Source organism: Crocodylus porosus, unplaced genomic scaffold, assembly GCF_001723895.1.
Source record: "Crocodylus porosus isolate Cpor-Errol unplaced genomic scaffold, CroPor_comp1, whole genome shotgun sequence".
Taxonomy (NCBI): Eukaryota; Metazoa; Chordata; order Crocodylia; family Crocodylidae; genus Crocodylus; species Crocodylus porosus.
This window is the reverse complement of record NW_017728906.1, coordinates 146,573,442-146,597,761: the sequence shown is the minus strand read 5'-3', so window position 1 is coordinate 146,597,761 and position 24,320 is coordinate 146,573,442. Positions and strand designations below refer to the sequence as shown.

Here is a 24,320-nt window from a genome sequence, read left to right as displayed (position 1 = left end):
CCACATTGCAGGGCCACACCCTACACTGCGCAGCAGCAGCTGGTGGCCACTCCCCACAGCATGCCCTGTAGCCACATGCCACCCCCCCATGCAGCCATGCAACACGCTCTCCTGTGTACCCCATATTATACCCCAGGGCCACTCCCCAGACCATGCAGGTGCAGTCAGTGGGTGCTCCCTGCGCCGTGGCCACTCCCCATGCTACGTCCCGCGGCTGTGTACCAAACCACACCACACCATGTGCCCCACAACATACACCGAGCTGCACCCTACACCATACAGCAGCATCCAGTAGGTGCTTCCCATGCCATGGCTGCTCCCTGTGCCATACCTAACAGCTGCACGGCACTCCACCCATGCAGCCACACACCATGCCTACCTGCATGCCCCAAGCCAAACCCCAGGGCTTCCCCGTTCCATGCAGCTGAAGGCAGCGGGCTCTCCCTGCACCGTGGCTGTTCCCTGCACTATTCCAACATGGCTGCACACCATCACGCCAAGCCGCCCTGCCCACCCAGTGCCACACCGTGGGTCTGCGGCCTGTGCCACACCCTGCAGCCGCGCATCCCGCTATGCAGCCATGTGACATGCACCTCCACGTGCCTCGCACCGTATCCCAGGGCTGCAGCCTGTGGGCACTCCCCATGCCATGGCCACACCCTGTGCCATGCCCTACAGCCATGCATCACCCCCTCCCCACCCGCCCTTCTGCCAATTCCTCCTCCATGCCCAGCACCATGCCCTGCAGCCACATGCCACCCCCCTCAAGCAGCCATGTAACAGCCCCCCCCAGTGCCCAAACCACACCCCAGGGCCACTTCCCAAGCTATGAGCACAGCCCACAGGCACTCCCTGCACCGTGGCCACTCCCCGCAGCATGTCCCAGGCCACATGCCACACCCCACGACCCTGGGCCGCTGCCCATGGCTGGAGCCAGTGGGCATTCTGCAAGTCCCCATGCTGTGGCCACTCCCTACATCATGCCTCTCCCACCCATGAGCCCTGTGTCACACCCCAGGGCCACTTTCCATGCCATGCAGCTGCAGCCAGTGCATATTCCCCTCAGTCTGGTGGCTCCACACACCACGCCCCAGCACCACTCCACCCCACACAGCTGCGCACCATGCCCCCGCCAGCCCTCCCTCAGGCAAAGCAGCGGGTAGAGTGCAGCTGGACCCAGAGCGGCAGCGGGAGGGAGACAGAGCAGGGCAGGACCCAGAGCGGTAGCAGTGGGGAGCGGGGCCAGAACCTGGAGCAGCAGCCGGGCGAGGGGGGCGGCAGACCTAGAACAGCAGGAGGAGCGCATGGGTTAGGGTTTTCCATCTCTGCCGTCCCCCCCATTTCTGCTCTCCCCCATCATTCATTTAACTGGACTTTAGCTAGAGCCCCACACACTGGGGCAGGATCCACCAGGCTGCAGCTTCAGTCCACCCCATACCCCTTCCACGCTGGCTGGACGTGTGGTGCCTGCTATGCAGCCCCACAACTGCCATCACTTCCCTGTGCTGCCTGGAACAGCACAGTAGTAGGAGGAGAAGCCACTGGAGGCAGGGGGAGCTGAGCAGTACCCAGGTGGCTGCAGCCACACTGGAAGCAGCCCTGCTTGGAAGCTGTGCATGCTAGCTGGGGTTGGGGCAGGTGAGACTACAGCACAGGCTGCCCTGGGTGAGAGTGGGCAGTGCTCAGGCCCACGCAGAGCACCACAGGCTTAATACAACAAATCTGTGGGCGCTTGCCTTAGGGTGGCCATCATAGAGGACAATCTAGTTGTCCTCTATTGATACCAAACCAGATGCCTTTACGTCCTCTGTTTTTCTCTTGAACAGACAAGGAGAGGATATAAAGGCATCTGGTTTTGTATCAACAGAGGACAGAGTAGCAGAAAACCAGAATGTCCTCTATGATGGCCACCCCAGCTTGCCTGCAGCCCATATCCACTCAGTTGGCAGGCTGGAATTGGCCCACAGGGCATATTTTTGCCCACCCCAGTCTAGATATATAAAATGGTTAAGAGTAGAGGTGCACCTCTACATCAGTCTGATATCGGATCGGCAGCAATATAAAGAAAATTGTCTGTACTGAAAATAGCCTGATATGGCCGATAATTTGGCCGATAAATGGCCTGTGCATGCGTGCAGCCACAGTGCAGCACGTAGGCAGTGAGGAGCACAGCCTGGCAGCTTGAAGAACTGCGTGCAGCTGATAAGTCTGTTGTGCTGGAATGGGAGGGGAAGGGAAGAGGCTTGGTGGGGCAGATCAAGGCACTCACAGTGAAGGAGGAGTGGGGCTGGAGCAATCACTGCCCATTTGGGGTGGGGCGGGCATGGGACAGAGCTGTGGGTCATCCAGGGAGGAGGGGGGTAGCTCTCGCCACTGTGCGCTGCTTGCCCAGGAGCTGCTGCTCACGCCGCTTGTCTGGGAGGGCATGTGTCCCCAGACCCATGTGGGGCCGGGGCTGCACCAAGCTCTTTCTGGGGGGACGGGGATGGGCTCAGGGCAAGCACTAGACCATCCACCAGATCAGCGAATCCCAGATCAGGGGTGTGCAGCGGTGGGAGCTGCCCTCCCCCCACCAGACAAGCCGCGGCTCCATCCCACGCCCACCCCAGCAGTGCTTGCCCCCACTCCCCACTCACTGCAGAGGCCTTGATCTGTCCTCCCCATGCTCCTTCCCTTTCCCCCTCTCTTCCCACCACACCAGACTTACCAGATGCATGCAGCTCTTCAAGCTGCCTGCCAGGCTGGCACTGGAAAACGGATCAATAGCAGCTGATATGCCTCTTTAAAAATTGGCTATTTGTATCAGCCCCAAAAATCTCTATTGGTGCACCCCTAGTTAAGAGATTACTGACTGTATGAGAAGGCTCTTCTACAACTGTCCTACTCCAAACATCTTCCCACAGAGCACTCTTTAGTGATCATTTTAGTACTTTGATCTTGTATGGCCACTCGGACAGATTAGCTTTCTCTTGGCATGTCTACATGACACGTGCTCTAATGGTAGACTATTTTACTGTGCATTAAAGTGTCATGTAAAAAACTACAATGTTACACTAATCCACAGTAAGAAAATCTACTGCACATTAAGCGTCACTAAAAAAGCATGCAAATGCAGTACCGCACCTTAGCACAGCTTAATATGCATAAATGAATTCAGTACCTTGCACTGGAGATACTAAATGTAATACACATTAGAAGAGGGGCATTCAGGCATGCGTAGTAGGCCCACTATGATATTAAAACTCATTATACAATTTCTGATTAAATTTCATATAGAACTAAATATTTTCTGTGGCAAAAGGATTACTCTGACCTTGCAATACAATTTTAAGATTTTTGCAAGCCAACTTACCAATGAAGAGAAGAGATGTGAAAATGCAAAAGAGCTTTAATTTAGAAACACAAATGACATCTCCTTAGTTCACCAAAATTGAGACCAAAGGCAAACAACTGAAATTTGCAATAAACAAGGAATATTAAAAAGTTCACGAAAAGCACTTTTTTGACAGACTTAGTGTTGTCAACTCCCTTCTTCAGGCATCAGGAAATTTTAGCAGGGGCTGGAAGCAGCCCAGCAAGAACAGAAACATTTCAGTCCTGCCTAAAATCTGTTACTACTAACGCTTAATGCACAGTAGACTCCCCTACAGAAAAACAACCCACTGTGGCTGCCACAGGAGACAAGCAGAGGCATCACCCCCGCTACCACCACCACCACTCCTCCCTTCTCTTTAGGAGCCAGCACCACTCACACTGAATGGATGGGAGATGGGCACACAAAAACCATAAAAACTCACTAATGTGAGTAACTACAGGGTTCCTCTATTCCTTCTCTTCCCAGAATATCAGGTCTTGGACAGAAGGAAGGAGCTCCTGGCGTTAAAGTGGTAGAAGTGAAGTTGTGAGGACAAAGTAAATGGTCTTCCACAGTAGAGGCCAGCATTGTATTACTCTAAAAGCAGGACAGCAGGCAGTTCTGTCACACATTGAGGTTATGCGTCTACATTGGAGTGAACTGCAACTCATTTAGATGTATCCAAACTAATGTTTAAAGTACTATACAGCTGAATAATCCTATGGAGCTCATATGGTCAGTACGCAATGTATATATACCAGTTTCTCAGTCAGATTTTTCTAGCCTATTCTAGCTTGGGTGTATTTATACATGCCAGTCACTGGCCCATGTATGCATCCTGTGTGGGTAGAGTAGAGAAGAAACAGGAATCAAAGAAACAGACCACGGAACAAACCGTATGAGACCAAGAACATGATTTTGTGACTGGTCTGATTTTTTCATCTTTGGCTTTTCCAACACTAACCTTCCTATTTCCAAGGTACAAGTTAATGCTCTACAGCATTTTTCTTTAAATTACTTTTTAACATTGATGCTGCAGTATGGTAACTCACTCTACCTCTTAAAATTTGTTTGGAATAACTGCACTAGCAAGTGCAACACGTGGCTTCTGGTGACCATTTTACTGATTTAATACACTGCACTTCCAAGAATTCCATATATTCCAATAGTACCAAACAAGTACACATCTACTAACTTAAGTGGAGGCCAACTTATTACTTCAAGAATAGCCTGCAGCACTACAGGTACATAAAATAATACAATATAAAATATGCACACACCACTATTTCTTAAAGTTATTTGGGACAAGGTGCAATAAAAACAGAAAAGAAAAAAACTGAGAAACTAGAAAGAGTCACACTTCAGAAGACCAACAAGTGACACTGCTTCTGAACAGGTGAAAGTGAATGTGCAAACAACAATTCAGGAAATAACCAGTTACTACCCAACAACAGATCTCATCAGGTCATCTTTCAGAAAGGAAGCAAGTTCCCATTCTTTTGAACTGAGACACTAGGTTTAAATTCACTGCTCCCCATCTAAAAAGCAAAGACTGAACTATAAAATAGCTAATCTAAAAATGCACTATCTTAGAAATTCTTACTATACATTTTGTTCTTACAAAATTGGTAAGTGACTACTACAGGAAGCTTGCTTGCCACTAGTAAGAATAGTCACTCAACCGTTCTAAAATTAGTAACTTATTTTTAGCAAAGAGAGAAAGAGGAGTACTAGAGCAGCTTGGTAAGATGCATACCATTACCATGCAGTAAGCAGCACACCCGCTATTAAGAACTATTAAGATCTTTTAAAAGCAAAATGTTCTCTTAAGTGACCAAAAGACAGCATCCAGAAAAGCACCCAACAGGCTCTCCTAACTGCACACACAGCAAGCAGCTGATCTATTACTTCTGGGCTTCTTACTAAGCTGTCTACTCTAACAGCAACCCAGTGAATTAGTCTCTAAATATACTCCATGCTATTGTGAACGCTAGGGCGGGAAGCTCCTCTGGTGGCAGAGACTCACTTGGGGAGGTTGTCAGCCCTGACCAGGATAGATTTACACCTGACAGACTAACTAAATCAGAGCAGCATTTATGCTTCTAGATCTTAGCCTTCAACTACCTGAAGGGGGGTCTGAAAGAGGACAGAGCCGGACTGTTCTCAGTGGGGCCAGATGACAGAGCAAGGAGCAACCGTCTCAAGTTGCAGCAAGGGAGGTTTAAGTTGGATATTAAGAAAAACTCTCTCACTAGGAGGGTGGTGAAGCACTGAAAGGGGTTACCCAGAGAGGTGGTGGAAGCTCCATCCTGGGAGGTTAAGACAGAGTTAGACAAAGCCTTGGCCACGATGATCTAGTTGAAGAGGGTCCCTCTTGGAGCAGGGGGTTCTACTAGATGACTCCAGAGGCCCCTTCCAACCCTCACTTTCTAGGACTCACTCCGATCCCGTAGCACAGGGAACCGGGGAATCACACCTCCGCGCTGCTGACAAAGGTGACCGACTTCCCCACCCCACAGCTTTGTTCGGGCCGGGACTGCCCTGCCCTGCCCTGCCCCCTTCGAGCCAAACAGCCCCAAGCATGCAGTTACGGGGGGAGCTGAAAAGACTAGGGTTAGGTCCCCTTCACTCGAGACCCCCGGGGTCACTGCCCGCGCCGTGACGGCGGGCAGGCCAAACCCGCCGGGCCGAGGAAGGGGGAGGGCCCGGGTGCTGCACTACCCGCCTGTGACAGCGGCGGGGGAGCCCGAGGCCCCGCGCCAGACAAAGGCGGTGGGGGCGGGGGCCGGGGCTCACCAAGATCCGCTTGAAGAGGTTGCTCTCCTTGGGCGGCAGCGGCACGGACGGCATGGCGCGACCCGGGCTCCGGCACCAGGCGGCTCCAGCTGCTTAACTCATCGGCCTGCGCCGCGCGCCCCACCGGCTCCCTCCGTCGCGGCAGCGCGAGCGCGGCCCAGTGCGCAGCCGCCAACCGGCCAGAGCCCCACTCCCCCGCACTGACGCTGCAAAATGGCCGCCGGAGTCCCCGCCGCGCAGGCGCACACGGAGAAGCCGGGGGGGGGAGGGCGCTGCCGTGCCTCTCGCGCCGCAGGCACGCACGCACGCACGAGGGAAATGTCACAATGCCCCTCCCCCCGTCAGGCCGTAACAAAAGCTCCGCAGTGCTGTCCGTTTCCCCCTGGGTGAAATGTCCTCTTTGTGTGGGGTGCTTTCTCAGCGCGGGGGGTGGGAGGAGGAGAGGACAAGACGTGCCTACCCCGGTCTCAAGTGCCCTCAGCAGGGGCTGAGCTGCTTGTCCTGGAAGGCTGTCCTGTGGTAGGCGGCTTTTGCCACAGCACAGTGGCAACGAACAATTTTTGCAAAGAACGGGTTTTTCCCGCTATTTAGTTGATCTACTAAAAGATACCGCATGTAGCCAAAGGACCTCGGCTTTCTAGAGCACAGTGCCCTTTGTCCCCTCTTAGGAACTGAAGAGATGCCACTGGCTGTGTCCAGCTGGCCCAGGTCTTCCTATTTGGCTGTCTCCTGGCCCTTGCTAAACTGCCCAGGCAGTGGGGTATGGGCCCCATCAACAAGGGGGGCTTATAGCTTTACTTGGTGGCCCACTGACCAGGAAGGAGGCTCTGGCTGGAAAAACACCCCTGGGGATTGTGGGGCTGCTTTCCTGTCCCCTGTTGGTTCATGTCTCTGGGTAGAGTTTTGCCAGACAGCGTCTGCTGGCTCCCTGGACTCATTTGAGGGCCAGCAGATGTTTGGGGTGCCCTGCTCGGTGTCCATGCACTTGTTCTGAACCTTTGACCCTCTCTCCTGTCCCTGTTTTCTTCTTTAGTTGTCCCCTCTAATCACTTGATGTGCATTTAGTTTCCCCCCACCCCAAACTAAGGGAGGCTTTTAGTTTTGCTTGGTGCATAGTGGCACTTCAGACAGGCCTGACCCATTCTTGTGCTCTTCCTCTCTGTGTTCAGGCTCAGATCAAGTGTAGATCTGTTCTTGTGGGGGCGTCTGAATCCCAAGACCTCTGGGCTTGGGCCTGCATGTAGGATGCCTGCTAATAGATTGGGGAGTATCTGAAGTCCCAGAGTGAGAGCCTGGGATGGGGGATGCTCCCCAGTTGTAGTGCCATACATGGTGTTTAGAACAATTGAGTTCTACCTGCTCAATCCATATGGTTTTTGAAATGCTTGAGTTCTGCTCAGTCCATATGATTTGGAACTGATGTGCCTGATTTGACCTGGAATACAAAGTATATTAATAAAAAAGAAAGCATCTCAGAGTTGGGAAGGATGTATATTCAAGGAGAATGAGTTCTAGGATCAGAGATTCTAATTGGTCTAATAAAAGATATCGCCTCTACCACAAGAGTTCTGACTGGTTTTGCCAGGGCTGTTTACTGAGTTTTGGCAAGCCATTAAGGGCTGCATGACAGGCAGCGCAGGGCAGATAAATATTAATTTTCTAAATTTTTTTAGGGCCCTGCGGCCTAGATAGAATGGTCTGGCAGGCCGCATCCAGCCCCCGGCCTGCATTTTGCCCGCTGCTGCTTTAGATCAACACAGCTTCAACCTATATCCCAGGATCAAGGAATAATATTAGATGATGAGACAATTTTGTTCCTTTAGTGTCTATTTTGGACAGTAACAGACAGAAGGCTTCTCTAGTTAATTGGTGCTGTAAGGTACTTAAGAGTACAGGGAGATATGTGTTTCTTCCAGAGCACATAACTCTTTCCAGTTATAGTAATAAGTATGGCTGTGCAAAGTGGAGTTGACTATACCACATTTAATTAGCTGTACAATAATAGTTGAAATGTGTTTACATATAAAAGGAAAGCACATCCCATAGTTATTCTACTTTTCCTGTTTCCAGACAAGCTGAATAAAATTTAATCACAGTTGTTTTTAATCAGAGGTTGGTTGCCACTGAAGAGAACATGATTTTTTTTTCTTGGCATAACTCCTGATTTTTAAATCAGTTTAATTATTTGTAAGTTTGAGTGCAGAATCTGGTTATGAGTTTTATGTAATTCAATTAATCAGCCACTTGGTTGTACTTCCACCATTTACCTTTCTAAGAGTTAAGTGACATTTTTTTTTTTCAGTCTCAGTGAAAATATAGTTTAGTGAGTTAAAATGATGTATGCCTAAGACACATTCTATGACATGCATGGTTTTGGGGGGTAAAATCTGTGCCCTGTTTCTTAAAATGCAGCAGATATAGCCTAGCAGTCAGGGAGCAAAGCTAGCTTTCTTACACCTTTGTGCTTTCTAGATTCTGAGCTCCTCTGGCCCCTGTGTAAGTTAGAACAAATCTGGGGCTTGTTCCAACTTATGACATCTCATATAGACTAAACAGCTCCCCAGAACCTCTGAAGACCAGTTTCCCTCTTTCCTCCTGTGCTGTCTGTAGTGAAGGGGGCAACAGGATTATTTATGTCATTCCAAGTCTGCTTCCACTATAGCTCCTGCACAGGGACTACAGCAGGGCCAGAATCAGGCCCCATATTTCAACATATAGCAAGAGAAGGCTGGTGTTATCTGCATGCTGATCAGTGATGATGGGGCTGTAGCCCTGACCATCTAACTGTCTGAATAGAAGTCTTTTGAACTAGCTAGTTCATCAAACACTGTTGATATAAATATTCTAAATTGCTTTAATTTTTCAATGTGTTCATTACTGCTGATAGATGAGGGCTGGGGAAAAAAAAAGTAGGGTGGATTCCCATCTTACCTTTGATTTAATCTATAAAGTGCAAATCTATCCTACCTTCTGCCTGTCTTGAGACTAAAAGGGCTAACTACCTCTCCCTGCTCATTGGGATGAAAGAATCAGGGTCACGCTGGTAGGTGTTTTAATTAAAAATATTTATAGTGTGCAAATTATTGACCAAATGGGCACAAGTTAATTTCAGGTAATGGAATTGTTTGGAGGAAGGAAGTTTGAATATGTATTTCTCCTATACAGTATAGAAATGAGTAAGTTAGTCAACCAGGCAATGAAGGAATGCAGTGCTGCTTTAAGAGAAACTTTAGAAATTACTATCACAAAAATGTAAGTAAATTTGCAGAAACCTGTGAAGATTCCATTTAATAAATACCATAAAATGTGTCTCCAAACAGACATATACTGTGTAGTTCAGCATTTTAACAGTATGATGCATTAGTTTTAATATTCGTTTTGATAAACTTTTGTGTCCCTTCATATTTTATGAGCTGTTTCCATTTGTATTGTAGTACTGCTTTAAAATGTAACTTAATAATTTAAATCATATTTTGACATAAAAGTGTAATTCTTTTGAGACTGTTTTTAGACCAGATTTCTAATAATAATATGAGACTGCATTTTATTCAGTTCATGATTTGCAAAGGGAAAAATCCATAATACTATAGATTAGAAATTAAAGAAAAATTTCACACTGCAGTCAACTCTTGCAACTTTATTAAAAATGTCTTTTTATAATTACAGCTTTGCTTAAACCCTCAGTCCTAATGGTTGTGGAGAAAAGATATAAACATTTTAACTTAGTATACCTTTTGGTTTTTTAATCAAGGGTCCGATTCATGATTTTTGAGTGTTTGAGCTTGGCTATACAATGAATTCCACAGAAATTGGAAAGGTTATTTTTCTTAATGCTTTTGCTTTAGAACAACTAGCACAATGGTGATCTTTTCTGGAGCCTTTTTATAGGTAACAGTGAATATAACCAAAGTTGATATAAATTGTGTATATTGTGCTCAATTGTAAGTAAGGGTTAACATAACTCAGCCAGTGGCATTCTGGGAGTTGTAGTGTTGAGCAGGGTTGCTGGGAGTGGTAGTTCTTGCTTGTGCCGTTCCTCTCTGCCATGGCTTCACGTTAGAGCGGCTGCACATTCGCCTATTCGCTGGGTAAGGTCATTTAAAAATCCTGGCCTGCTTTTTGTAGGGAAAGTGCAGCTTCCGCTCTGTCTATGGGCCCACATGCACTATATCCTGGTGAAATGTTAGTACTAATGAAGAGAGTTGCTGTAGGGAAGGGGAAGAGGAAGAACAAGAGCAAAGGGTAATAGGAAAAAGGAAGAGCAAGCTGAAATGATCTCTGAGTCTCTGGTTGTTAGTCCTTTCCGGGTTACAAGTAATAATAATCCACATGTGCAAGTCTGCTAAAACGTGTTTCTATAATGCTGGAAGATCAGAAGCGGGTTTTGGTAGGTGGCTGAATAGCTGAGCTGTTTCTGAATTTTAATACTGCTGAGTTTGAATTGTTAAAGCTGTCTGGAGGCCCCCTAGTGCTTTGGATAGGTGCCTTTTGAGTTAGTATTATTTAGACTGAAATACATGAGCCTCTGCTGAAAATATGTTAAGAATACATTTAAAAAAAATGATTGTCTTCTGGAGTACTGATAGCCCCTTTGATTATTAGAAGTGAGGCAAATTTAAAAAATTAATTAATTCTCAGTTTGTTGTCCATTTAACAAAGTGTCTGTTTAATTCCCACAACAAGATAGACTAGTTGGTCTCAACTGTGTGTTTTTTGTTTGTTGTTTTTTTTTTACAGTCTGGTTCTTATTTATTTGGGCTAAATAAGTCTCATATTTGAGCTACACACAATAATAGGAGGGTTTTATTTGTTTAAAGTAAAATCCTGTGTTTATCATAAGTTTTAATAATGTTTGGTTTTGATATAGCTTAAGTTCTAGACATATTTATTCTGGCAGTGTCTCTTAAACGGAGGCACAATTGTATTTTTTAAGTTACTGTAAGGCCCTGTGCTTACCAGGTGTGTCTGAGCAATGCAGATCTGTGTCTTAAAGCATCTTGTTTGTGTTTAATTCTAAAGAGGTCAGGTAAGGATAATCACCAGTAAACTGTTAATTCAGGTTTATCATGTCTATATGGTAAACTTGCCATGCTCAGCAGCAGTGGTCCTTAAGCATGCCATATTGAGTTGGGCAGGATACTTCCTAAACCATAGTTTTAGTGGGGCTAATTACCATATTGACTTGAATGCAAGACAACCCTGCGTTTAAGAGGATCCCCCCATCATTACATTTTATATATGGAAAATATATACATTTGTTATAATTTGTCATGAATTAGAATATAATTAATGGAGGGTCATCTTTAATTCTTTAATTAAATATTCATTTTAATTTTAATTTGCAGGTGGTGTGGGGAGGTCAAGCAGCTTGCCCCCTGCTTGTGCCTGCCTCCCTGAAATCTCTGCTTCTCTACTTCCCAGCCTAGTCTCTGTGCCCCCCACTCTACCCCCCAGCCTCTGCTTTGCCCCACAAACTCCATTCTAGCCTGAGCATGGCCCATCCCAACCTCTGCTGTGGCTGTGTAGGGTGTGCACTGCTGCTATAGGCCAGCCTACGGTGTGGACAGACATTGCTGGCACAGAACAAGGGTGGTGCGGGGGAGTGCATGCAGGGGAGCAGATTCTGGGTTGTGGGTAGATGAGGAGAAGAGGCTGTGGGGGGGAGATGGAAGGGTGCAGAAGCATAAGGGCGAGGGGGAAATGAAGAGGCAGCAGCTGCAGCTATGGCCCCAACCCTGGGTAGGGGCTAGAGCCCAAGCCACAGCAGCCATCTGCCCCCCACTGCCCTTGTACTTGAGTCTAGGACGAGGGGCTTTTTCCAACTGTTAAACCGGGGGGAGAATCAAGTAAATACGGTAGCATCTGTCAGGCCAGGCCTCTCTTGGTCTGCTATCTGGTATTTTGTAAACCAGTACAGACCGTTCCATGGTTGGGTTGTTGGTGACTAAACTGGTTCCCCCATCTGAGCTAGCCTGGGTGAGAGGGGGGTGTGGACACCCAGCGGAACTAAAAACAAGACCTGTCAAAGGGCGGATGAGCTCCCTGCAAGCCAACGGCTGTCCATACCTGGAGAGGAGATGGCCTCCACCAGGTCACTCTGCCCAAAGGCTCACGAGTGATGCAAAGCAACTTGACTAACCTCAGCCAAATGCCAGGCAGAGTAGAGGAGGGTTGTTACAGCATCTAAGATGCTCTAGTGGTTGCAGCAGCCTCAGAACTGACTGATTGACATACAGTAGCACTGTTGCATAACATGGACAATTAGCTTGCCATAAGCTTACGTGGTAGTCTGTGGATGTAGCTATACACTTCTGACTTAAGTGACAACTAGTCTAGGCAGCATGAGGTGCTTGACATTGCCACCATCAAACCTGGCTTTCACTGTCTTAAGGATGTTTCCATATGTTGTTGTCATGTGTTGCTTGAGCCATTACAGAAAATTATAGTCCCAATGGACTTGTCCTAAGTATGTGCAACCCCATTTGACAGTGAAGTTGCATCTTCTGAAGTTACCACCTGCACAACTAAGTCAGAAGAAAATGTGTTTGCTTTGCTGTGTCTACTCCTGAGCCTCATAGTAGCATGTGGGAGCTATTCACAGCCCAGTGTACATTACAGCAGTCCAGAGGTTGCTGCAGTTTACACTACAGGCTGGAAAAGACATACATAGCTTGAGAATGTGGGGAGGTGAAAAGGACCTCTTTCAGCTCCTGTGGCAATCGGAACTGGCGGTTTGGTAAATGATTTGAAATAGTCTTTTCCTCTGTCAGGAATAAACTTTCATATATGGTAGGATCACTTACAGAATAGTGTGTTATAGTGATACGTTAATAGAAGAGCTAAAAGTCAACAAAATGTTCTGTCTCTGATCCATAAGGAACTATAATCATAGGAAATTAAAACGTTCATCTTATGATGTATGTGGCATTCTCTATATCAACATCTGAATTGTGTAAAATTAAAAGAAAGGCTTTAATTGTTGTTATAATATTCCTATTTCCATGTGTTAAATTAGAAGATGAGACCAGAAATCCCCAGCTGAGGCTATAAACATCGTGAGATTTATTTAAAACAAACCTCATGGTTTCCCTACCTTTGTTGAAGTGCTTTTTACAAGAAATGTTAATGAGTGTCTCACTTTCCCTGTCCTGTACTTGGTATTGTCTTTCACATCTCTGTGAAGTACTTTTAAAGTGTTACTGAGTCTGAGTAGTAGTATTTTACACCTGTTTTACTGGTGTATGTGCTGACAGATGCAGTGCACTTGATATTCAGAAAAAATTACTAGGACTTTCCCTCTCAGAGTTACTTATTCCAGGCAGAGTGTTTCTTTCTTCTCCCCTTCTGAGGTGGAGTGTGAATAGGACTTCTGTGTCATCCTGTCACTTGAGGGAGTGCAGTCCTACATATCTCTTTCTGTCAGCATTAACAGATGATAATCTGAGTGATCATATTTTTCTCTCATCCATTGCAACATCTGTGTTTATCTAGTGCTGCTCTTTATGTCGGTTTTCAAACCCATGTCTTCCACTTCTCCATAAAATCCAACTCCTCGCTACCTGGGAGAAAACGCATAGGAAGCTGCAGAAACCCCACAGAATTTCCACTTGCTTTAGTGCACATTTTTGGTTTGCTGGCATTCTGGTTTTATTCCTTTCTTTCTTCAGGAGGTCCTAGTGCTTTTGCAAGCTAGATAGGAGCACCTTGGTTTTCCTCTCTTAAAACAAAATAATTGCATTTTTTGGGACAGATCATCCTAAAACACACTTCTGTTTTCCTTAAATGAAATGTGTCACACTATAAGATCAGGTGCTTTAAAATGATTTACAGTGCTATACTTTGGATCAAAAGAGTTTATTATTTTCCTGGCAAAGCATTGAAAAGGTTAGCTGGAGAAATGGCGGATTTCCATTCAAAGTAGGGCAGACTATTTCTTCTTAATCTGGTGCAGGAAAGATGTAGAAATATTGCTCAAGACAGAAGGACTCATAGTATTAGCAGAGGCTTTGGAAACTTTTATTCAATGAATTCTGTTTAACATGAGCAGTGCCACTGAAGTCAATACAGCTATTTGTAAGGGTAAGAATTATTCATATGAAGATGGAATGGAGGATTAGACACCTTGATAAGGTCCTGTAGGGTCTGAAAACGTGTTTGCTAGAGTTTCTTTAATGTGAGATATATAACGAGACCATAGAGATCTTTAACCTGAGCAATTTCCAAAAGGGGTAAGCATATTAAGCTCCTAGGTGGGCTTAGGCACCAAAGTTGCAACCCTCCATCTTAGCTGTAAATCACAAAAAGCAAGAGGAGGGCCTATCTACCTTTTGCTTTAACTGGTTTTCAGGGACTTGGGCGGGGTGGAATAGGATTAGAAAAAGCATCTTTGGGCATTTTTACATGCGCTCCATTTTACAGTGCTGGGTGCTTTTAGTTAGCGAGCTGCACTAATTAAAGTGCCTGGCGCTGCATTGGGTAGCACTGTATCAGCGGCGCAGTGCACCTCTGCACTGAAAAATGGCAGTAGTGCCCTTTGAACTAAAGCACATCAAACGTGTTTTAGTTCAAAGTGCACTGCCTCCATTTTCTCAGTGAAGAGGCGTGCTGCGCCACTGATGCACATGATGTGCAAGGCTGCCAGAGCGCGTCAATTTATGTGCTCCACCAGATTTGATTAATCGAGTCTGCTCTGACATGCTGGATTTCCAGTGTGTCGGAGCAGGCTCCTTGCATGTGTGTACGTGCCCTAAGTAGAGTAAGGTCTGACCCCATGTTACTACTTCTGCACCTGTCGTCTAGGTCTGTCAGATCAACAAATGTGTCTTGTAGTTAAGGTTCCACCTTAAAAAGACAGTAAAAAAGTGACCAATATTGTATGTACTTGTCATTTCAGGTGGTGAAAAAGTAAAAGCTGAAATGAAACCTCATCAAGGTATTTGGCTTTTTAGACGCTCGCTAGCAATTTTTCCCTATCACCATCACTGCTGTGCTTCTCCTCTTGTTAAAAAGATAGGTCAGATGATGGAACGATACAGTGTGAAGAATAATTATTTCCTGAATACAGTTAAATCTACTCTGCCCCATCATGCCTGGCCAAGGAAATACCATCAGGATTCTAGAGCCATGTGGAAGCATGAAGCTGTGCAAAAATATCTAGAGACTGCTATAAGAGAATATCAGCGAATAAGCCATGTGTTGAGCAGTGGCTCAATGAATGAGCATGAGGAAAGGATCCTTAGCAGAAGACATGCTGATCTAGTTCCACTTGCAGCTGCTTTTCAAGAAATACAAAAAGCAGAAAAAGAAGTTAAAGAGTTAGAATCCATGTGTACAGGTAAGGTAGAGATATATATTTGTGTGTGTGGGGAAGGTGGGTGGGAACACAAAATAATAAAAAGTTCTGATGATACCATCATCAATTTAAATCAAGAATAGGAAGGAATGTGAGGGAAGAAGAAAAGTAAAACTAGGTTATTACTCAACACTTGCAAGTGAACCCTGCAAAGCAGTGTACCAAGTAGGAAGGGAAGAGTATCAGCCACTCAAATACACTGGTGGATGGCAAATTAGTGGAGACAATGGGATATAGAATGAGGAGGATTTACAGAAAAGAAGTGGAGCAAAGGGAAAAAAATAAAGTTAGCCAATAAAGTATTTGGAAGAATGAAAAGATATGTTACAGAGACAAATGGAGGAAACGGGTTTAAATTAAACATAAAACTACCAATTTTTTTCAAAAAGCTACCAATTTTTTGTGAGAATTTTGATTATGTAGGTTCAACAACATAATTTTATTTTTCTCAGATGCGGGGGTGGGGATTGTAATTTTTAGCTTTTGAATTTTCCAACCTTTCCTTTCCCTTCTTCAGTTTTGCCACTGGCAAAGGGAGGAAAGAGGGAAAATAAAATAGAGGAGAAGAAACATGGAAAACTCGAACAGATTTCCTTTGTTGTGGGATAAGCTAGAACATATTACATAAAATATTAATGTTTTTATTTTTTAAAAAGGTATGCCTTCTAATGGGCCAAAAACTGAAAAATTGTATGAACAAGTCCATGCAATAGTAGCATAGAGTTATAGCACAGACAATAAATTACACATGGAAAAAGAGAAAGAAGAGAAATTAATGGAGGAAGACATGGGCAGTAAAAGTTAGTGAATTTAATGTAATTTAGAGCACAGTTATACTGTATCATGGAGTACATAGTTTTCTCCTTCACATAGCTGTACTATGTTATCTGTTTAGGTGGTGGTATAAATTGGGCCATCATGGTGTCTTAAATTATTAATTTTTTTTAGTAGATTTTATCCTGGCAACACTTTGTGAGGTTTCCCCAATTACAGATGGGAACTGAAACACAGAGTAGATGAAGTGACTTGACTAAAATCAAGTCTGGCTGAGGTAGGAATTGAACCTTGAATTCCTTGATCCTAGGGTAGGGACCTCTGTCCATTCTTTCATTAGACCAGTGGTTCTCAACCCATGGCCTGTTGGCTGCATGAGGTCCATGTGACATCCTGTTAAATGGATACCCAGGAAGTTGTGGGTATGGCCCACATAACACATTGAGAGCTACAAGTGTGGCCTGCTATAGCAAATGGTTTGAGAACCACTGCATCAGACCATTCTTTCAACTTGTGTGGTATAATCCCATTTGGAGGATTAGTCGCAGCTTAACTGTACTTCTGAGCCATGGTAAAGTCTTAGACTTAGTGTTTTCTCTAGATCAAGGTTGAAGCATATTGGTAGAGGAACTTACACTGCTAGTACTTTTACTGTGGCAAATAAGAGGATGTTAGTCTCTGTTGTTGATCCATCATCTTTAGAAAGAAATAAAAATATATAAAAACAATAAATAAATAAAACCCTGGTGTAAGAGCATAGCCTCCTTTATTGTCATTGGGAGGGTATTTCAGTATCCCTGCCCTTTTGGTTTTTAGAATTGCTGATAAGCAGGGATCCTGGTTTTCTGTTTCCTACGGAAAAACAGAGAAAACCATGGATTTCACCTTTTTATCAGAGAAAACATGGATTTCTTCTTTTAGCAGAGAAAGCCATGGATTCCCTGCTTGTGCAAACAGCTCTGCAGGCTAGTTGAGTTCTAGCCTGCAAGAGTTGTTTGCAAACAGGGCGGGAAACTGCCAGCCCCTGCCTGGACAGGAAGGGGCAGGAGGAAGGGCAGGGCCTGAGGCTGTCACTCAGCCACAGCTCTGTTCAGCTCAGCTTCACTCTTTGTTGCTGTAGCCTGAGGTAAGTGGGACTTGCAGGGGGCTGGGAGCCCCTTTGGCGGGGCTGGGGGATTGCGGGTCATGGCTGGAGGCACTGGCAGGCCTGGGGGGAGCCAGGAGCTGCCCTGCCCAAGCAGGCAGTAGCAGTGGGGGACCCAGCTCCATGCTGCTTCTGCTGTAGGTGCCTACTGTTGGGGGCAGGGAGCTGCAGACTTGGGTCCCTGGCCCCATAGCCCTGGCAGCTGGGGGCCCCCTTCAGCAGGTCTGGGAGGCAGGGGCTGTGGGTGGGGGCAAGAGACATGAGTACGGGGGGGGCTGTTTTGTGGGCAGTGAGGGGCACCAGCGGGGCTGGGAGATCACTGGGGGGAGAGTAAGGGGTACCAGCAGGGCTAGGGGGTGCTGCAAGGGGCTTTTAATTTTAATAATGGATTTTGGGGGTTTTGTCAGAGAATTTGTGATTTTTCTCTGATAAAAAAACAAAAAACCCAACAAAAACCAGGATCCCTGCTGATTAGGCTGCCAACAAGTGTGCTAATTAGCATGAACATTTAGGAACTAGAGCAGGGGTGTGCAATGTTTTTGGGCAGAGTGCCAAAAACACCCACAACCTCAACTTGTAAGATGTTGGCATGCCAGGAGTGGACAGTGGGGGAGCCGTGAGGGGTCTGAGCCTTGTTGCGGCAGTGCAGCCCTGGCCCTTCCCCACTGTCCACCCTGAGGTGTTCATGAACCTGCTGCTGGCAGTGAGCCAGGCTGGGGCTCTGTAGCCCCTGGTGAAGCCACTTGGAGCCTTCTGCCTGCCTGCCTGCCACTTGCAGTCTGCCTGCCACTGCTAGCCTAGCCTCTGGGCAGGCTCCTGCAGCCCACCACAACTTACTTGTAGCAGTAGGTGGCAAAGAGACTGAAAGCATCTGCACCCAAGTCCACGGAGCCCCGGTCCAGCTCATTACCAGAAGTGGGTGCCTGCACACCTCGAGGCAGGGGGTTGGACTTGTTAATCTGCTCAGGTCCCTTCTAGCCCTACCAACTATGAAACTATGAGGCAGATGGCAGGGAAGGCACAGGGGCTGAACTACCAGAACAAGATTGGGCCCCTTATCCTCCCTGAAGCATGCGTGCCAAGCAAAATGCCTTCATGTGCCACGCTGTAGTGCACATGTTGGGAGTTGCCTACCCCTGAAAACTAGAGGCTAGATTCACAAAGAGACTGGGAAACTAACATGGATGCACCTTACTTTTAGGTGCTAGGGAGAATCCAGAGCCCTGTACAATGCAGTAGGAGAGTTATGCACCTCAGAATGAGAGTCACAGTATGCTGAACAGGGAACCACTTAAAACAGTCATGCAAAACGTATTTTAGTTGAAGACTATCATAAACTAGGAGCGCCGTATAGCCATATAGTTGGAAGGGTGATTGGCTGGGGACTAGAAAGATCTGAATTGATCCTAGGTGAGGGCAGTGAGTTTCCACTCACTGCTTTCCCTTCCACTCAGCTTCCTGTTTGATAGGTACCAGGAGCTACCTGGGGCTAAGGGTGGCCAGAATGTGGTGTTGAGCCCACATCATCTTCTCATGCCAAGGTAAAAGAAACAGTTGAGCCCTATCTCCACTGTGCTTCAGTGAGGCTTTTATTATCATACACAGTATTTGGAGCAGGGACTGAAGCCCGGGTTTCTTTACACCAAGTGAGCAACCTAACTGCTAAGCTAGGTACCTACACTTATGTTGGCTCTCTTTCCATCTTTAATTGGTCCAGGAAAGGTGGACCCCAAAGAGAGGTATGTGCCAAGCTGCTCGTCCCTTTCCAGACTGAGGTGCCTCATGGTCAGAAGCAGAGCTTGTAGGGGTGTGGGTACCTTTAATGTCACAAACTGAGCCACTTATAGACTCAAGGACTGCACACAGACAAGTGTGGTATGTGGCACCGCAGAAACAGCTGAGGTGCCACATACCACATGTTCCATTGTTCTCTGCACTGCAAAGGAGCAGTGCAGAATGTTTTTTTTATTTTGATCTTTGGATGTCCCCAGGATATCCAGGGGTCAAAAAAAATTTCGCAGAGAAAAAAAGTAGTGTCGCCTGAAGCTGGAGCCTGGCTGGCTGGGGCTGCACTTGGCCACCAGCCAGGCTCTGCACAGCAAGCAGGATTGCCACTGCTGTAGCCCTGGGAGGCCCTCAGGACTCCAGGTAAGGCTGTTGGGGCCAGCCCAGTGCTTGCCCCAGGCCCCCCTAACGCACCTGGGGTAACTTGCCATGTGCTAGCACACGCATTCCCCAGGGACAACTAGCAGCAGCACAAGGTGTGCCACGGCTTGTTGTCCCTGGGGAACCAAATGCCCACGCATATCTGGACATGGCCAAGGACATAGTTGAGTAGGGCTTTAAAGATCTCAGTTTTAGCAGTAGGTCCCTAGATCTAGACCCAGATTACCGCTTTGTTTTACATACGCCAGTGAATAGCTGTCAGATTGTTGGCTGCCGCTGATGTTGGTCAGGCTTGAAGTGGAGACTTAGAGGTAAGATGTTCTGTGCCCTATTTCCAACACATCCAATACCACTAAAATGTGAACATTTAACTAGTAAAGTATATCCTCTTCTTCTTGTGCCATTATTTGGTATTTCACACCAACTAAATAGGATTGTGCAAGCTGTTTCTGCTGCAACAGGTATAATTTGACAGCTGTATTACAGTTTGCTTTAAGCTAAATAAGACTGGGTAACGTTTATTTCTATCACTGAAATTTAGAGCTAGACAACAAAGATGAGAAACAACTACTAAAACTTGCCTTTGAAGAGAAGAAAATAATTGATCAAGAAATCAACACTTTGTATAAGAAGGTGAGCTAGAGGAAAAGGTACTGTCTTTTAAATGAAGGTGTCAAAAACTCTTCATTTTAGTGTTTTATATAGCCATTTAGTTTTATTTTTCCAAATATTTTCTTTTTAAATAGTAAGTTATAACACTTGCACTTAATGAAACAGAGGTCTAGTTTCTGCTTTCTTTTTGAACACCCCTGGATATGGTTATTATTAGAAAGTCTCTGTACTGCCATGTGAATGTTAAAAGCTCTTTATTTTTTACATTTTTTGTTTTCTTACCTGCTTGCCTGGAGACACTGAAAAGGAACTAGGGCAGTGTGCCACTATTTGATGAATACCTGTGTACAGTGTTCTAACAGTCATTCATGTCAGCAAAGAGTATACAGACCAGTTTGAAAGACTTCATCTTCCTGAGGCTTTCAATCTTTTATTCTTCTCTTCAATTACATATGACCAGTATATGGAAATAATTATAAGAGAAGCTGAAAAATGTCAGCGAAAGTCATTGTATTGTGAATCTAGATTGTGGACGCTTGATATAATTAAGATGCAGTTTATTATTATAATTAAGATATCATTGAATCTTCTGGAAATTATCAGTCTTGTCTACAGTTGTTTCATGGTTAGTATAACATTTATTGAACAGTGGGGTCAGTGGGGGCTGAGTTGATGGTTTTAGCATAGCATTGTGGGAGCAAATTTTCACTAGCCTTCACTAATACTTCAGTGCATCAGATTGTAAGCCAAACATGTTGGTCTCCAAAATTAATCAGGTAATTTTCACGCCTAACTCCCGTGCACAGATCAGGTGGCATGTGTGCTGAAACTGATGCAACCACAAAAGCTGGCTGTAAATTTGTTCAGGAAGGTGTGCTGAAACTCTTTCTTTCTTTGCAGCTCCTCCAGATTCTAATGCCAAAGCGTAAACATGATGAATGTGATGTCATATTAGAGCTTATATCTGGCAGAACAACTGGAGGTCAGCAAAGTCATCACAAGTAAAGATTACTATCTACCTCTTTCCAGGTTTACAAGGCTTTGTTTCTCTTATGTTTTAATAATATAAAACAGTATTTCCAAGAGATGACTATTCATTTATCTAAAGAGAGCACTCTCTCCAGTTACCATATTTAGTTATTACTAAATCTAAAAATAAGTATTTTTCAGGGAGATTTCATGAACTTGTATTTCATGTGATATTTCATCTATTTTTCAGGTGACATTTGCCAGATGTTCACAAAAGAAGTATTTGAGATGTACCAAAATTACGCAGCTCATAAATCCTGGACCTTTGAAATCCTGAACTATGTTCCTACTGATCTGGGTATGTAATAGCTTCTATGTTATGTCACCAAAACAAGTTAAAATTTATGCCTTTTCTGTGTACTCACTATGCGTTATTTATTTTTACAGGTGGGTTACATCATGCAACAGCTTGTATTTCGGGAGGCAGCGTCTACAGGTATTTGAAGTTTGAAGGTGGGACTCACAGGGTTCAGCGAATCCCAGAGATTGGCCTGTCATCAAGAATGCAGCGTATTCACACTGGGACAATGTCAGTTGTTGTCCTCCCTCAGTCAGAGAAGGTGTGTAGAACAAAACTGAAGTGTTGTCTTGAGCTTCCATCTTGGCATTCACATGTGCAATACTGAAAGCCACAACAGAGTTTCCGTTTCTGTTTTCTGGGCGCTGAAATATGTCTTGTAAGTAACAAACAATGATTCCCAATGCTTGCCTGCTGTGGAAGGCTGTGAATCTTGGCTCTGTGCTGCTTAAGTGAATCATTACAAATTTAATTGCATCATCCAGAGTAATTTTTCCAACATCAACTACTGCCTGAGGTAGAGTGTGGATCAAGGACATGAAGTTCATTTTGTTAAGCATTCCAGCCCTCAGCTCTCACAAAAGTGAGTCATTCTGAGTGAAACTGTTCTAAATTAATAATTCATTGAAGCACGGAGAACATCCAGGAAAATGTTCGGTGTAACCTATTGGTGCAAGACTGTGAATGCTACAGAATATTCCTTTTTTTCTTTGGTGCTTTCTGCTAAATCATGAGCAGTATGATCTGAATTTAAATTGGCTTTAAGCTTGTCTTTTTTGAGAGCTCCTCCAGCCACTTCTTAGCCAACAGAGGGATCTAATCTTTTTCTGCAAACTTTCCTCACTCCTTTGCTACTGTTTATTTACAAGCATTTCCAGGGCTGGACCTTTCCTTTCTATTCACACTACTCAGACTCTAGTCCAGATGCTCATAAGGTCAGGTCTCCACTGCTGAAATCCCTTCTTGGTCTGGTTCTACTTATATCTGTTCAAAACAACGCTTCAAAAATCTTTCAGACTTGTTGCTTTGATCAGCTCCTCTTTGCACCCTTCCATGTCTTTTTCTAAAAGTGCTTTGTTGCTTATCTCTGCCTGACCTGGTGCAGGGACATCAGCCAAAATTTTCAAGGTTGCCAAGCAAACTGCATGCATTACTAACATGACAAAATTTACACTTATGTTGGTACTGTGCTCTGAACAGTGGCATTAGGGCAGTTCAAGATCCTGCTTACCCATCTGCTTCCATCAAGGGGGCTACTCAGGCATTTAGATCCCATGGGTTTGTAGGATTTGGGACCATTAGCAGCTGTAACCTAGATCTCACACTCACGTACCAGTGAACCTGATTTAAAGTAGTTTCTGGTATCTCATTTGCCTTGGTATCCCTGCCAATTGTTGTAGTCTTACAGTAACATTTTCAGCTTTTAATGGTTTTTTTTCTTCCCTTCCTCCTTGACGCTGGGTAAGCATAAAGAAATGCAAATGATTTACTGTGGATTAAAAGTGGGAATGAGGGTCAGGTACTCTGCAATAACACACAAGCCGTTATTGAAGAGTACATGATGCATAGTAAATTCCTGGCCGTATTTTGCCTCACAGTAAGCTATTTGTAAGTCCATCCCCTAAGAATCTTGATCAAGCAAGATAAACTGTTTATCTTGGGGATATCGTAGAACTGACTGTACTCAAAGTGCTACAGATGTATGAAATGGACAAACTAAAAAGAAAAAAATAGAAATGTTGGATTGTTTGTTTGTTTTTTAATTTCCTCAAGTCACAGTATTCATGTATGTTACCTGTAATAGTGGCTGGTAAGCAAATTAGGGGCAGAAGTATGTTTAAATTATGGATATCTCACAAATGGTTTCTTAAACTATTGGGATGAGCAGAAAGTAGCTTAATTTTCTTTGACCCTAGGTAGAGGTTAAGGTGAACCCAAAGGATTTGCATATAGATACATTCAGGGCCAAAGGAGCAGGAGGGCAACATGTTAACAAAACGGATAGTGCTGTGAGGATTGTACACCTTCCTACGGGTAAGCCTGTCTGTGTTTGTACTTCTGACTGCTTCTTTTTTGGCATGTGTACATTTTGTATCCTAAAATGGTAGGCTACTTGTCATGGCTACTGGGATCCATCTCCTCAGAACAAGTGGTAGGATGGAGCTAATATGAAGGAGGCCGGTAGCCCTCCTCATTGTTTGCAGGCAGCAGGAGAGAAAACCGATAGCTATTTATAGTGTGCTGGTCTATGTGTGTTTGTCTAATATGGCATAGCCAATTTTATCTTTACAATGTGAGCATTTAATAAATGGGCCACATTGGGGCTGAGATAAGGAAGAGAAGAGAAGGATGTGATGGAAGATGTCAATAATTCCTGCCAGGAATCAATACCCTCAACTCTCATGAATGGCAGTGGCTATTGAGGATGTACCCATCTATGTAGACACAAGACTGAGAAAAATGGAAACTTTCTGTTGAGGTTTTCAGTTGGTAATGGATACGCTGATCACATGAAGATTAATGTTCTAGGTCTTCAATCTTATTTCAGCATCTTTTGTCTGCCAGATTGCATTGCTTTCTTTTTCATGGATTCATTTACATTGAGGATAATTGACTACTGTCAGTCATAGTGCTGCTTAAGAGCATAACAACATGAGAAGTGACCACACTAGGTCAGACCACAGACCCATCTAGCCCAGTATCCTGTGTTTCACAGGTGGGGCCTGCTTGGTGTCTGCCCTTGGAAGCCTTATTAATCTGTGACCCTCGCTCCTATCCCTTTCTTTTTGTTGCA

General features: G+C 45.0%; 2 protein-coding genes across 6 annotated transcripts in view; one reads left to right on the top strand and one right to left on the bottom strand.

Moving 5' to 3' along the window:
• NAA16 (N(alpha)-acetyltransferase 16, NatA auxiliary subunit) overlaps positions 1-6,356 on the bottom strand; it is a 98,485-nt gene extending 92,129 nt beyond the window's left edge. The window contains exon 1 of one of the 2 annotated variants that reach the window (XM_019529847.1): positions 6,152-6,356. In XM_019529847.1, the coding sequence (XP_019385392.1) occupies positions 6,152-6,205 (54 nt within the window). In that variant the 5' untranslated portion in view covers positions 6,206-6,356. The remainder of the gene's footprint in view (positions 1-6,151) is intronic. The other variant, XM_019529845.1, reaches the window with a different exon arrangement.
• Positions 6,357-9,267: 2,911 nt separating this feature from the next.
• Positions 9,268-24,320, top strand: part of MTRF1 (mitochondrial translation release factor 1) — a 23,817-nt gene continuing 8,764 nt past the window's right edge. The window contains exons 1-7 of one of the 4 annotated variants that reach the window (XM_019529838.1): positions 9,268-10,239; positions 15,045-15,485; positions 20,129-20,220; positions 21,100-21,181; positions 21,419-21,526; positions 21,616-21,788; positions 23,443-23,560. In XM_019529838.1, coding sequence (XP_019385383.1) covers positions 15,068-15,485; positions 20,129-20,220; positions 21,100-21,181; positions 21,419-21,526; positions 21,616-21,788; positions 23,443-23,560 — 991 coding nt within the window. In that variant the 5' untranslated portion in view covers positions 9,268-10,239; positions 15,045-15,067. Of the gene's footprint in view, positions 10,240-15,044; positions 15,486-20,128; positions 20,221-21,099; positions 21,201-21,418; positions 21,527-21,615; positions 21,789-23,442; positions 23,561-24,320 lie in introns of those variants that run through there. The other 3 variants (XM_019529837.1, XM_019529839.1, XM_019529840.1) reach the window with 3 other exon arrangements.